The following is a 15,807-nucleotide window of genomic DNA, read 5'->3' on the forward strand; positions in this document are numbered from 1 at the left end:
AACCTTGCCTCAGTGCCACCGTGTACTGTTTTAATTTACTAGGCTCAAAGTCAACTTTATTCAAAATGTAACACTTTTTCCAGCCGACCTTTCAAAGTGTGCCCAGTCAGATTACTGCCATCCTAGTAGGTTTAGATATGGAGAAAACATCTCTTGAGTTTATGTAATATTGGTCTCATTTAAAAATAACTGTTAAATGTGTTTTTTTTTTCTTCAGCATGACTTCAGATGTTCTCTCAAATACAGCAGATACAATATATATTTATATGTTGGTGTTAAGCTGAGCTAATTGTACTAACGCTGCACCTAACTTTTCTGATAAACCTTGAAAACAAACAAAATTAAATTCCGCACCAATATCAAAGAGAGTGGTCAGTGACCTCATCAAAACAGTGTTAGTAAGGTGCGGGGTGGGATGAGAAAGGTAACAGGGCTAGAGTGAAAAGGTTAAACCTATTTCCCAGAGGGTTTGGCACATGAACCACAGGCCAGCCTCGCCCACCCTGCAGCTCAGCAGGATAGCTCACAACACATACAGCACCCCTCCCACCCTGCAAAACTAACAGCACTGTGGCTGAATACACCTTAGCCCCTTTGCCTGCCCAATACTTATCTCACATACAGCAATTCTTTTTTGGCCTTTTGTGCTAAATAACATCTATGATACACCTTTCATAATTTTATATTGTAAATCTTTATACATTTTAGCTTCCCCAAAACAGTTTGCTTCTACTACTGCCTTGATTTTGCACTTCTCCAAATATGAAAACATACAGTTCTCATCATAATAGTTGTCTAACAGGTCTTAGTATTAGCTTGCTTACTACATTATGATCCTAATGTTTAACTGTCTATGTTAAAATCCTATTTCAGTTCACATTTTACTAGTCTTTACTCCATCCTTTAAAGGACTAGCTCAGAATTTTTGAAGTGGGGTTGCATGAGTTTCTTATCCATAGTCAGTGTATTTCGATTCACCCAAGCCACACAATAAAACAAACACACTAACCAGTGAAGGCGGCGGTAGACCAACAACTCCCGTGTTCTGCGAGGTAAAATTACTGTATTTGTCAAGAGAGACTGCTGGATTTGAGGAGAGCATAGCTGCATATAATGGGATCCATTTGCAGTTAGAAAGGGCTGTCTGGTGACAAGGTGTAGTGTACACTTACATTTTCTTTTAGGTGGCTAAAATACGTTTTGCTACTTACACCAATCCACAGCAAAACATTGCTTAGCTTCTGTTGTGGTAGTCTTGTCTGCTTCTCCAGACTGGGAGCATGCCGTTCGCCATCTACTGTGTTTAATACACTGACTATGGATAGGTACCTCATACAATGCAGCTTCAAAACATCCAAACTATCCCTTTTACTATTTGCTAACTCAGTAAACCAAATCCTCCCGCGGTTTAAGTTTTAACTTCTTATTTTATGTCAGATAACTGAGTTTCATTAGATGAAGAGGGCAGGCAAGAAAGAAAGTGGGAGGAAAGTAATTTGCCTGTCAGGTGTGGATGATACACACAAGCACCTTCTCTCCATCTTTGAATCATAAAGAATCTAAAATTGAAGTTTTATCTAATTAAATCTTTTCTGTTCCTGTTGTGCCAGTCACATCTATGCAATCTAGACGCAAGAACAGCTGTTTAATCAACGTGTGGTGCACACAAACATGTGTGCAGCACACATGCTTGTCTCTTTGCTGTCACACACTCAAACACACACACCATCTTTGATTTATAATCAACAGAATCAGCCACAACACTTCTATCCAATTAAATCTAGTTTGTTCCAGTTGTAGAATTCACATTTATTCAATCTTGATGCAAGAACAGCTGTTCAATCAAGCACACAGGCACTCACACACCCCTGTACACACAGAGAATCCCCTAGAGATTCTAAATAGGTGTATCCGTCTCAAAGCACCTGCCAACGCACATAGCCAGAAGTCTCTCGACAAACGGCCTAGGGAAAATAATTCCAAAAGTTCCCACTACCATTTCTCACTTCCTCTGGTACACTTGTTCCACAAATTAATCAAACATATTGCTCTGACCCAGTACCCAGTGGCTTTTCTCTTTCCCCACCTCTTTCTCCTTCCACTTTTTTCCTTTTCTACAGTCTTTGCTTTTTCATACATATTTATTTGTTGCCCTGCATTACTCTCCTCCCCATTTGCATTACAGATCGCCCCTCTTTTTGCTTAATTACATTGCTTCATCTTGCAACAGCTCGATACAATGCAACTCCACCCCAGAACTTCCCTGGTACTCTCCAAGAAAAGTTGACAAAAAGCTGAATGTTTTCTGTAACCTGATGAGGGGCATGAATAACAATTAATGAATTTCCTCATTACCAACCAGCATTAAAAGATTCCATTAAGCCATCTGTGTGGCTTTATACTCTGCTTGATTGTATTCTAGGCCAGTCACTTAAGTGTTGGCCCTGGAATTTAGCTTTATTCAACAGATCTTCTCTCCAGTGTGGAATTTGAATTAACTACTAGATATTCAAGTACAGTCAGAGTTCAATATGAGTTGTGTTGTGCACATTCGCAGAGCCCCCATCAGACTCCCTTCCCTGATGAGTGGCAGGAGAAGCTAAGCCAGTTTCAGAGGATGCTGGTGATACGCTGTCTCAGACCAGACAAGGTCAGTTGAAATGTGGTTTTCAAAGAGGTGGTAGGAAATTATAAGGATGTTGAGTTGTAACTCAATTTCTTAAGACGTCTATATTGTTTTCAACATTCTTCAGATTTTTCTGGAAATATATCAGTAAACAGTAACAATCATTCCATTTATGTGTTCCCCAGGTTATTCCTATGGTACAGGAATTTGTTTCTGACAGTTTGGGTCGACCCTTCATCGAAGCACCGCCCTTCAACCTGAGTAAAGCCTTCGTTGATAGCCACTGCTGTGCCCCCCTCATCTTTATCCTCTCCCCTGGCTCAGACCCCATGGCTGCGTTGCTCAAGTTCGGAGATGAAAAGGTACAGAGACACCTGGGGAAATTCAGCAGCTTTGAAGCCTGCTGTGTGTACAAACTCAAAATGAAAGGGGAAATTGGATCCTCTAGATTTTCCCAGGCTCCCACACAGGTCTTAAAAGCACTGAAAATTATTTTGGCTCCAACTTGGTCAGAAAGCAGCTACATAAGTGAGTGTATGTGTGTGCACGGCTGTTGTTATCCCTCAGGGCTTTACAGGTAACAAGCTGGCTTCCCTCTCACTGGGCCAAGGCCAGGGTCCCATTGCTATGCGTATGATCGAGACGGGCCTTAAAGAGGGCACCTGGGTGGTTCTTCAGAACTGCCACTTGGCCACATCATGGATGTCAACACTGGAGAGAGTCTGTGAGGTCAGAGCATACTTTCTATACACCAGATGGGAACATATATATGTGTCATCCAATACATTTATATTTTTACTGGTCTTTGTGGCTGTGAGCAGGAGTTGAACCCAGACACTACCCACCCAGACTTCAGGCTCTGGCTGACTAGCTACCCGTCTCCCACCTTCCCTGTGGCAGTGCTTCAGAACGGGGTAAAGATGACCAATGAGGCTCCAAAGGGCCTGCGTGCCAACATTGCACGCTCCTTCTTAATGGACCCCATCTCTGACCCGGAGTTTTTTGGCAGCTGCAGCAAGCCGGTCAGTGTGTGCTTCAAACATCTCTGTGTATGTCTAGGTGGCTTGCTGTGCATATCTATCATACCTTCATCAGTTGGTGTCCTAAACTCTTTTGTGTCTGTTATCACCCCTACTGTGCATTTCAGAGTGTGTTTGTTTTAGCTGTGGAAATTCGAAACGACCACCACTATTTATCTGATTATCGACCTAAGACCGTGCATTCCATTTATGCTTATCCACCTCTCAGGCTGTGTTCAAGAAACTACTGTACGGCCTGTGTTTCTTCCACGCCCTGACCCAGGAGAGGAGGAAGTTTGGACCTTTGGGCTGGAACATTCCGTATGAGTTCAATGAGACCGACCTCCGCATCTCTGTACAACAGCTACACATGTTTCTTGAACAGTACCAGGTAGTTATTTTAAATATTTTGTTTATATTTCCACATAGGTTGAGAATGTGTTACTGACTGACTGCACTTCTTTCTTAGTTATTTATATTACTACCACTTTATATTACTTATATATAACTGAGGTCTGCCACTCAATTCAGTGTGCTGATTCACTTGGTTATAAATGTGTAAAGTGTGTTGTTAAGGCTGACAAACATTATCTGGAAAACGTCACGTTTATGGTTAATGGTTACAAGGTTGGTTCCATGGAGCTTAAATTAATACAGAATACCGAATGAGTTAGTGTCTGTTTATAAGTTGTAAGAAATCATAAATCATCTTCTAGGAGCTAGTTGAGTGACGGTAAAAATGAACATTATGTTAATGGAGCAAGGTGGGATTGGTTGGCTAAAAGCAGATGGCTTCTGCGATCTAACTTAGTTCTAACAGATATTTTTTTTCCGCATTTTTTGTTGTCAATTTTGTCATTTCCTCTCTTGTTACGTTTTAGTTATGAAATAAGAGTTGATGAAATTAACTCTGTCAAAGAGAAAAGATCTCATTCCACCTACTTTAATGTAAATCTAATCTAAATGAAAAATATCTCAAAAATGGCCATTAAACCAACAATGGACTTTGGTTACAGCGACTTTCATGTCATCTCTTAAAGATTGTCAGCAGTTAGTCATCTGTACCATTATCAAATATTTCTCAAATTACAAAAATTCCATAGAGTGTGGGATGCAGGCAGGTGCAATCTAACTCAGCACTGTTCTGTCAGACATACTTTACATATACTCCCATTAACTGACTATATATCTCTGGCACAAAGTAAAGCTCACATGCAGATGCACATACACCATCCACTCCTACATATATATGCCGCATCTAAGCCCATAATAGAAATTCTGGCTTTACAAGTGGGTTCCTCTTCACTCAAGTATCCGCTTTCATCAGCCATATTCAAAAATCCTCTTGACATTTTTCCACAAACAGATAGCACTTCAGCCCTCCGCCATTCCCAGTTCCTCTGCTGTAGCTGAGAGAAAGTGGCAGAAATAAACTATTGAGGGTATCTTTTTTGAACGGAGTGACATTTTCATCTTGTAACCAAGTGTCGCTTGCTGAATTTGTAAGTGAAATCCTCCTCCAGAAAATGCCACCATGGCCACAACCCCCTACCCTTTCACCTCCAATTACGTCAATTTCCTTTCCAAGTCTAGCTCGTGGAGTGAATTTCAGTCAGGTTTCTTGTTTCAGAAGCAGACAACTAAGAATGTATGCACACACTGAGATCTATTTTTTAATGCTCACCTCCTTTTATAACATCCAAACCTCACACATGGTTATTCTTAGTTTCCCGTTTAAAATGCGTGATTTCTTGTTTGCTGTAGGAAGTGCCGTTCGATGCCCTCCGCTATATGACTGGTGAGTGTAACTATGGAGGCCGTGTGACAGATGACTGGGACAGACGGACCCTGCGCACGATCCTCTCTATCTTCTACACTTCAAAGATAATCGACGACCCCGACTACAAGTTTGATCCCAGCGGGCTCTACTACGCACCAGCTGAGGGAGACGTAAGAGCAGAAAATCACACAATATTCCTGTTAAATCATTGCAAACAGCAGTGTTAGCATCAAGAAGGGTTTTTAAAAATAAATCACAACTTTAGCTTGGATTTAGCTGTAAGCGCAGAAATGCATACAAGATTTATAGGAATGAGGAAACGCCATATGATATTTCCAGGGAAAAGAATCCAATATTTAACATAGTGTTGTGCAAAGTCTGTTTTTAGATGGAAAGCACCTAACGGAACTGACTTGTTATTCACTCAGCCTGTAGATTTACCACTAGTGGGACTTGCAAACTGTTGACTAGCTCTTTTTAACTTTTTTTCATCTCAGAAATACAGATTATATTTTGTACTGTCAATGATTACTTGCATACAGTAGGGTGACTTATTATGTGATATGCTGCTGGTGCAGAAATATTTTATTTTACACAAAGCTTTATATTCTGGCTTGGTTGCACAGCTTTAGGGGTATGTTTTGTAAGAGGTGTGCTTTGCATCTGTGACACTGTGTTTGTTATATTTACTCAGTATATTCATTCAGTAGTTTGACCTTTATGTGATATGGTACACTGCAGCAAAGGCATGTTATGCAGCTTGTTATTTATATATAAACATGAAAAGTCTCTATTTCTCAAACAGTGTGTCTTTCCTTCAGTCAGGACAGCATAGCAGAAACAGCTCTTTAACCGTGCACCCAGCAGTTACCTAAATGTGCTGCTGGTGTGTCATTGCCTTAAAAACTAAGAAGAAAAGTTAAACTTACTTTAATGTGTTTGTTTTTAAACTAAGCATATTACAGGACTCAGTTACTTAGCACTGTTGTTGAGCTACCTTTAAAAAGTCATTAGGAGATAAAATGTGTGTAACAAGGCACAGCAGGCAGCCACCATCAGTGAGGGTTGATATATTTGTTAACACAAGTGCAATCTATGGCGCGCTCTATTTTATTTGGCATTTTGTTCTCCAGTGCAGCACCCCCCTCCAACCACATCTTTTATTCATGAAGTCACATTTACATAGTCATTATAATAAATGTCAGCAATCTAAGGAGCCGACTTGTTTTTCAATGAGTGTTATTACTCGAGATGTTTCCTGATGTTGCGTTAAAAAATTGTCCTCTTACTTCACTCTCCTCTCCCTCTGTTCCCTGCATCTCGGTCGCAGTACAACAGCTACATAGAATACACCAAGTCGCTGCCACTCAACCCCTCACCAGAGATTTTTGGCATGAACGCCAACGCAGATATCACCAAGGATCAGGCTGAGACACAACTACTGTTTGACAGCATCCTGCTTACACAGGTAAATCCACCTGGAACTGTGAAACACCAAGTATCATATTGATTGGCTGCTTGTCAGGAACTAAATAACTAGCATGTACAAGTGCTAAAACACACACACAAGCAAACAAACTCAGAGTTATACTTTGAGACATTGTACTATCACTTGTAAAGTATTTCATTTGTATGGAAGCCAAGAACGTCCATGCTTGCAAATAGTTTTAATGCCGTTGTCTCAAGATCAAAAGTTAAATATTTTGTTATCACAAGATAACAGAACTTGTTTTCTTGTGGTAATGGGTTACTTTATGACTGTTCTCAAGAAATCAGAAGACCGATTTCTCGATATAACTTTCTCAAGATAATTCATCACAAGAAAACTGCTCTTGTCTTCTCAACATCACGGCTGATCCCCGAAAAACAAAGCTTGTTTACTTTGCAAAACGGGTAAATTTGTGTCGATTCTCGAGAAAAACAAAAGGCTGATTTCTCAAGATAATGAGATAATTTATCAAGAGACTATGATATTTTTTTTCAACATCATGGGATAATTATACCATGATCTTAAGATAACAAGGCTTGTTTTCTCGTGATAACATTGCAACTTATGTCAATTCTGGGGAAAACAAAAGGCAGATTTCTTGAGATAATGACATCATTTATCACCAGAAAATTACTTTAGTTTACATAACAAAATAATGAACTTGTGATCTCAAGATAACTGCAGTAAAAATGAAAAATATGTGCAACCACTGCAGTTCTCAGCTTTTGTATTTGAGCCACTGCAACTTCTAAATATAGTCATTACTGCTAAGATTTCTTTTTGATGCTATCTGTTATAATAATGACGACAGAAGGACAGAATTTCATGAAGCAGTGTGATCCTGAATTCATTATCATGCCATGAAATGACCTGGAGGTTTATGACTGTAAAACTGGGCAAGAAATAGACATGAAACAGCACTGTGGCCTGGCATGGGTACTGGTGAAAAAAAAAAAAAAAAAAAAGTTCACTGATCTTTAGTGCCAGCAGCCCTGGGTCGCTTCCGAATCCAATGTGCCCCCTCTTGGCCAACATCCCAGATGCTCAGTTGGATTGTCACTACTCAGCTGGTCGCTTTTCAAATTGGAGATGGCGTGCAAACACTCTCACCCAGCAAATGCACAACACACACATACACACGAAACTGGAGTATACACATTTAAACACGTGTACCTAGACACTGAAATACTGTCTTAAATAAACGCACACAGCATCAATATGCTTCCCTCGAGTTTCCAGCGTCTTTTATAAGTGTCCTTGCCAGCATTAAATATTTTATTGCCCTACATTTAACATGTAGTATGCAAATATGCAACATTAATTAAAGAGAAAAATATAAATAAATATTTCAGTTGTTTGTAGAGAGACTTTTCAAAGAATGAAAAAAAAAAAGACCCTCTTATTAAGTTGTCTTCCTTTGACACTGTATGACTCACAGTGTCTTTGGCGGAGCTGTGTGATCCCACATCATTATATCTCAACTCTGTAGGGATAGACTAGGTTAGCTTGTTGAGGATTATATCAGTCAATGTTTGCTGCAAATCAAATCTAAGAGATTTTGGCATGAAGACCTACTTGAAGACGACAGAAGTACAGCTTCTCCCACAAAGTGGGAAGGGATATTTATTTAGCCGTATATCCATTTATTTATTTTAAGAAACAGAGCAGTGCCTCTCACTTAGCAAAGATTTCTCACATTGATGAAACTTGTCTAAGTTCCTGTGGGAATTAAACTTGATAATAAACAAGTGCAAGTGATCTATATATAGAACTAGACCAGAGTGTCAAATGTGCACACCTACTTTATATGCATCCTATACATCCCACTTCCTCTGATTAAATCTGTTTGATCTGATAATATACAGTGTACATACACCATCACAAAAGTGAAAAACAGATCTGGCTCGCTACAAGCAAACAGAAAATAATTTCCACGGGCATTGCCACTTCAAGTTAAAATTAGAGCTCAATGGAGTCTGGCATTTATTCATATAAACTCCTTTCAACAAGATTAATAATGGCTTCAGTCATGTGTGGACTTTATTAGCATCTAATACGGTCCCATCAGTCTCAATGACCGATAAACAGGGAGACGCTTCAAATGGAATGAAACAGCTATTTGTCATTCCCCTACTGTAACCTCAGTGCCATTAGCCAATGATTATCCATTACCGTTGGCTAGTGAGTGAGCATCAAATAGGTAAATGGTGCAAGTTGGAGAGGAAAGCGGAAGAATCACAGATTAGAGTGAATAATTATCAGCATGAATGATTATTAGAATTGTTGATAAGATTGTGTCAAATGACTGTGGGAGAAATTGGACGAAATGTTGTGAAACCTCCCATCTTCTGAGGCTCTGTGTGTGTATGGGTGTGAGTGTATGTGTGTGTGTGTGAAGCTGTGTGTATGTTCACAGAGGGATACCAGTAAGTGTATGCTTAGATCTTATCACCAGTGGCGTTACAGTGGTAGCTGTAGACCAGCCTAGGAAATGTCTACAAATTAAGGACGGAAAGGTAAAATTAAGAGGTAAATCATATGACTATGATATTCTGTGTCAGTTTGTGTCCCTTTAAAAGCATGAATTTAAATCAATCTGGCACAGAGATGATGAAATATAAGTAAGTCAGAAGTCAGAACCTCTTAACATCAGGGCCTTTTCAGGATAAAAAATAGCGCCAATGCGAAAGAGTCCTTGAAAGGGAATACATAATTTGACAAGTCAAAGACAGCAAAAGATAATTTCCTCCAGAAATGATGAACTGTCAAACCAATCCGAGCCACAAGTCCTGCCTCCCCTTCTCATCCGTCCTCTGTCGCTCTGTGTCTCTGATCAGTCCCGCTCTTCAGGCGGAGACGCCAAATCCTCAGATGACATGGTCTTTGATGTGGCAGCTGACGTCCTGAGCAAGCTGCCTGGAGACTTTGACTTGGAGGCAGCGATGAGGCGCTTTCCCACCAGCTACAATCAGAGCATGAATACAGTGCTGGTGCAGGAGATGGGCCGCTTCAACAACTTGCTCTGCACCATCCGGAACTCCTGTGTCAACATTCAGAAGGCCATAAAGGTACGCAGGAGGTAGACAAGGGTTTGGATGTAAAAAAAAAAAAAAAAAAAAAGTTGCTATTATATTATTACATTGTCCACGTCAGATCTGTGTCCCCTTATATTTATATCAGCATTAACGGTGAGGAGCTGTTCAGTTTTTAACTCATTCTCAGGGATCCTTATTGTTCGGATACTTATAGTATGATGCATGGCCAAATGTGCTGTAATTACACTAAATGTGTTTGTTTTAGATAAACAGTAAGGCCAAATGATGAATCATCATTGATTTCACATTTTTGTGCGGTGAAGGCAATATTTCATCAGAGGAAGCTCACCTCTGCTGAATGATTACAGGGAAAACTCCGGCAATACATCCTCCGAAAAACAGATACTGTAAGCAGTCAGCACAACTTTCGAGATGCACTAATCTAACACCATCATTTCCTATTATAAGGAAACACTCGGACAGTAATTGTGAAAGTTTAGGGCAATTTATGGAAATGAACCAGTGTATGGAAGAACTGCTAACTCCTGAAAATCTATGTACGTTATGTTACTCTATTTCGTACTTCAAAGCAGTGTTGTTAGAGTATGCACAAGGTTAAAGTATTAGGTAATGAACTGTAGAAAAACTGAAATGGACACATTATAGAATGTTATTGAGCCTTTGGGACTGACAGGGATGAAGCAGCCAGTCTCTAAATCATTAACTACTGCTCTTGACATTCTTTCAGAAAGTGCTCTTATCCTCTGCAGCATTGAAAGGAACTGAGCTCACCCTGCTACATACAGTATCTCCATTCCTGCAGGGCCATTATATATTCAATTCACTTCCTTTTGCAGAGGCTTCAGACTGTACAGTATAATCTACAGCTGTGCTAACGGCTCTTTGAGGCTGTACTATGGAGCAGCGTGCTTTGAGTTAAATACTAACTTCAACATGTAAACACACGCACAATATCGACATTAACATTCTGATGACTAGCAGGTATAATATTTATCATGTTTGTCATGTTAGCATGCTAATACAGCTAAGGCTGAGATCCCCGAAGCTATTACTATTCATCCTCACGGCACCAGATTTAATGGTAATGAATCCAATAGTTGTTGAGACATTTCAGTCCCGGACCAAAGTGGTGACAGCCATTCCTATCCCTAGAGCGACACTGCTAGCATGGCTTAAAATATGAACATATATATATGATGTCACATTTCTGAAGGAATCGTTTGATACTTGGATTGTGTCTTTGCATTTATTTTGGCAAAAAGAACATGAGGGAGGGTGCCTAAGTAGTTGGCAGTAACACCACTGCTGTATGTGATGAGCTAAGATTCAATTAGGCAGTTAGCAGACTCACAAATATAGCTGTCTTAAAGCCTTAATATAATTTTAATCAGTGTTATTGTTGTTCTTATTTTTTTCAAAATGCCACCAATAGACACACTTGAGGAAGTGAAAGTATCTACTTAAGCCATAACGTCCTCAGGCAAAATTGTTACTGAATTTGTATTTCCAAAGGTTTGGAGATTTCACACATGGCCTGTAATTGGACCGCATTACACTAAAGACACTGTAATTATTTAGTTCACAGAGCGCTGAAAACAGAACGTTATCTGAACATATGTGCATGAATATGTGTAGCATTGCACTCTTAATTACACCACATTCAAAAAAAAAAGAAACATGCCTGAGCACACACATGTGTCTCTTTATACCATTTAATAAACATACTCCGCGCACATTTCCTCTCCTCCTGTGATGCACCAGTCTCAGAGGATTGAAGTGGAGAGAGCATAAAGAGTCAGGAAGGGGAATGAGCACATCGTCTTTCATACTTGTATCAAAGACCCCCTACAGAGCAAATAAGAGTTCCCATTATGTGGCTGTCTGTCACCTATCTCTACAGAGAGGTATTTCAGTGACAAGCTGAAATTTCTCTCATATGCGATTCAGTGCTTAAACAGAGCTAAAACAATTTCACAAGCAGTGCAGAAGTTAATCACTTGTTTGTGGCTGAATGTGTGTATTTGTGTGTGTGTGTGTGTGTGTGTGTGTGTGTGTGTGTGTTGATGTGCAGGGGCAGGTAGTGATGTCTGCAGAGCTGGAGGAGGTGGTTAGCGGCATTTTGACGGGTCGTGTCCCGGGCATGTGGATGAAGAAGTCCTACCCCAGCCTTAAACCGCTGGGAAGCTACGTCAATGACTTCCTGGAACGACTCAAGTTTTTACAGGTACAAAGACCTGCCGTAATCATGGATGGATTACTGAACGGGCCCAACAGGCACAGGCCCAGGGGCCCAGAGTGTCAGGGGGCTAATCCGCCCATGGCTTTAATATTTAAAATCAGATGTTATTAAACTCAAGAAGCATTTGGGGTTTGTCACAAAGTAAAGTAAATGTGTATCACCATGGTCACTTACATGGAAAACACTGCTCAAATGCTGTTGGACCACACAAACAGATTTTGTCTTTGTTTGGGGTTATTTTACTTCGCCAGTGTTTTGCCTCTCAGGAGTTACAGTAGTATCACATGAAAAAGTTATAACAGTAACATACTGTGCATACTTTGAGCTGAAACCCTGCCTTAAGCTGTGTCACACTTGAGTTCCACAAGACCACTTAATTTGAGCTTTGCACTCCTGAGTAGGGTTCTAGAGGGAACACAGGCAGACACATGACATTATCATGTGAGACTGCAAAGTGAACCTCTTCACCTTCATCAACAGTCATCTTCCCTTCCTATTTCCACTGGAGACACGCTGTATTCCTCCTGCTCATCATTACTCAGTGGAGTGTAAAGAATGTACAGTGTGTGTGTGTGTGTGTGTGTGTGTGTGTGTGTGTGTGTGTGTGTGTGTGTGTTATCCAATGGAAATGTCCATCCATGACTCCCCACAGGGTGAACTGAAAAGTCACGGGTTTCTTATCCGAGACAGCATGCTGACCTAACAGAGTACCTTGACATTTTAGGGTATATGATTGTTTGCTGTGTTCAAGGGAGCTGAGAGGAGGAACATCAGTTTGTTCTCAGTGTGTTCAGTAGACTGAATATTCCAAGACATTGTGGTGTAGTTTACAGTAGCACAAAGACGAGAAGCACAGGTCCATCCTTGTTGTACTTAAGTGAGCTATATAATGAATGTGGCAATTACTGTAACCTCATTAATTTTACATACAGCTTGCATTACTCTGTCCAAACAGCTGGTATGGTTGGGGGCAAGTGGGTACTTTAATCCACATGCTGTGGCGTGTGGATTTAAGTACTAAGTCCTCCTGGACAGAATACAGATAGTGATTAACACACTATCAGTATCTGTGATTATGTCTCTGTTGCTGCTGTTGTTTGCTTGTCCAGTAGGCTACTGTTTGGCCAAACATTTGCAAAAGTAAAGACATTCCCATCTCTACTCTGTGCTAATCAGCACATTTTAGCCTGCTAACATGCTAAACAAAGATGCGTATGGGATCAAGTAAAGAATTGCAATTTGACAAAACAATTTTGCATTTAAATGTGATATGATTACTACTGTGGAATCTGTGTTGTGGCTGGTTTTAGTTATAACTGTCCTTCTCTTCTCTGGCCTGCTGTGTTTTCAGGACTGGTATGATCAGGGTACGCCTGCTGTATTCTGGGTGTCAGGATTCTTCTTCACCCAGGCCTTCCTCACAGGCAGCCAGCAGAACTACGCTAGGAAACACACCGTCCCAATTGACTTGCTTGGCTTTGACTTCGAGGTCCTGGATGACAAACAGTACAAACAGCCCCCAAAAGATGGTAGGATACTAACAGGGGTAGTGGAGAAGATAGGGAGAGAAAGGGTATGTTCAGGGGGAAGTAAAAGTGATGGTGTAATAGCAGGTTCTGATAGAATATATTGGCCCTATTCAGCAAACCATAGAGAATAAACACCAGCAGAGCACTTGACTGAGAGCACTTGTGGAGGGAAGGAGAAAAGAAGAGATTAAAAAGGTTACAAGGGGATGAAAAGTGAGGTTTCAAAGCAGAAAGTGAAATAAGAAGAACATAAGCAGTGGGTGGAAGAGAAGAAACAACTAGATAAAAACTGACTGTATATAAGAGAGGCAGTGTAAAGTGCAAGTTAAAGCAAAGCCTTCCCCTCTCTCATCTACACGCAGGCCTGCGTCAGCCCCTCGCTGTGCCTCCAGCTCTGCTGTGAGATTCTCAGTCAGAGTCTCACATAAAGCCTCACCCTCAATCAGTTCCCAGCTGGGGCCCCATCACACTAACACTGCCCATACTGCCAAGCTCAAAACTGACAGTGTGTTTGTGCATTTGGGGGTGTGATACTGATAGGATGCCAACAGCCAGTTATCTCCACATCTCAGCCTTTATTCCCACCCTATTAATAGGAGAGCTCACATGCTTTATGAGAAGACAGTATTACAGCACAGAGGTCAGTTCAGCTGGGTTCATAAAGTTTAACGGTTGCTTAAAGAGCCAACAAGCATCATATTCACAGGTTTCCTCCATATATGCAGGGAATGTAAAGATAGTATAGGGTAGTTGGAGATATTGACAGATAGTAACACTAACCTGTCTTCTTCTGAATTGTACCTGTTTGTGTTTGTGGCACTCAGGTGTGTACGTTAGAGGTCTGTTTCTGGATGGCGCTCGCTGGGACAGAAAGACCAAACTTCTTGCTGAGTCCTACCCCAAAGTGCTGCATGACCCCATGCCTGTGGTGAGGAGCACACACAGTACACAGATATTTAAGAGGAAGAGGAAATATATATATATATATATAAGAGAAAAGTGCTTTAGGTTTATGACCACAAGTTTATAGTTATTTCAACTCTGTTCCTGAGAAATCATGTTTTATCCATCAGTTAGGCATGGTGGACAGTTTGAGACTCAGCTGCTGTTGCTCTGAGCTGAAGATGCCAGCCAGAGGTCTCATATAAAGTTCTAAAGTTTGAACATGGCTCAACGGGACATTCAGTGTGACAGTGGCATTCATGGAATATGATTAACAAGCCCCCAGCGCTAATGATGAATCGGAAATGTGTAACAACATTTTTTGCAGACACTAGATATCCAACAAAAGCCAGAGACTGTGTCATATGAAGTATCTGTGAGCTGTAAACTCACTACTTCCAAGCAGATCATGTCCGCAGCCGTCTGTACCAAAAAGTAGCGTGAAAGTCAAGAGTGCTCACTCCACACCAAAATCTGGGAACCAAAACGTCCCGAGAAGTACGCTGCACAGCACACTGACTAGCAGAAAAAAAGACTGCTCGACTTGAGGCGATCTCAGTCGACTGAGGGGTCTCTGAGTGACTGAGTGAGTTATTTTCCCATGTTTATGTGTTTAAGTGACTAATGGAGACCAGTTTTTGAAACTGGTCCAGTATTAGCGACAGGGCTCCAGCTGGCAGCAGCGAAACAGGCTGAGGATTAGAATAAATGCATAACTCGGTTGAAATGAATATATAGAAATGCTTGAAGATCCACTCATTACTATATATATTTAAGGTGCTGACTGATTCATGTTGTCACCTCATGCATTGTGTAACATTACAAGTTAACGTTCCAACTTAAAAGTCACTGGCAGTCGGCCCAGTGAATGAAGTTCTTTTTTCTCAGTCTACAGCTGCTGTGAGAGGCAGCAAAACATCCTTTCGTTTTATAGTTATAGTATACTAATGTTTATACCATGGTCTGGGTGAATACTCAATTCTGAGCAGGGTGTCCGTTAAAAGGTGTTATAGGACAGCTAAAAAGACTTTCCGTTCAAATTGCCTGATGACAGGTTCTAAATTATTGCGCTGGCTCAACTGCTAGTTTGTAACCATAGCAACGGAGACTCAGAGCAGAGGCAACGG

At 40.7% G+C, this 15,807-nt stretch overlaps 1 protein-coding gene across 1 annotated transcript in view; it reads left to right on the top strand.

Moving 5' to 3' along the window:
* Positions 1–15,807, top strand: part of dnah7 (dynein, axonemal, heavy chain 7) — a 95,092-nt gene that overhangs the window by 73,351 nt on the left and 5,934 nt on the right. The window contains exons 55-65 of the mRNA XM_050048073.1: positions 2,558–2,650; positions 2,812–2,988; positions 3,194–3,355; positions 3,448–3,648; positions 3,875–4,036; positions 5,410–5,595; positions 6,756–6,893; positions 9,752–9,982; positions 12,042–12,194; positions 13,561–13,738; positions 14,563–14,666. Of these exons, the coding sequence (XP_049904030.1) occupies positions 2,558–2,650; positions 2,812–2,988; positions 3,194–3,355; positions 3,448–3,648; positions 3,875–4,036; positions 5,410–5,595; positions 6,756–6,893; positions 9,752–9,982; positions 12,042–12,194; positions 13,561–13,738; positions 14,563–14,666 (1,785 nt within the window). The remainder of the gene's footprint in view (positions 1–2,557; positions 2,651–2,811; positions 2,989–3,193; positions 3,356–3,447; positions 3,649–3,874; positions 4,037–5,409; positions 5,596–6,755; positions 6,894–9,751; positions 9,983–12,041; positions 12,195–13,560; positions 13,739–14,562; positions 14,667–15,807) is intronic.

The sequence above is a fragment of the Epinephelus moara genome, chromosome 7 (genome assembly GCF_006386435.1).
Source record: "Epinephelus moara isolate mb chromosome 7, YSFRI_EMoa_1.0, whole genome shotgun sequence".
Taxonomy (NCBI): domain Eukaryota; kingdom Metazoa; phylum Chordata; class Actinopteri; order Perciformes; family Serranidae; genus Epinephelus; species Epinephelus moara.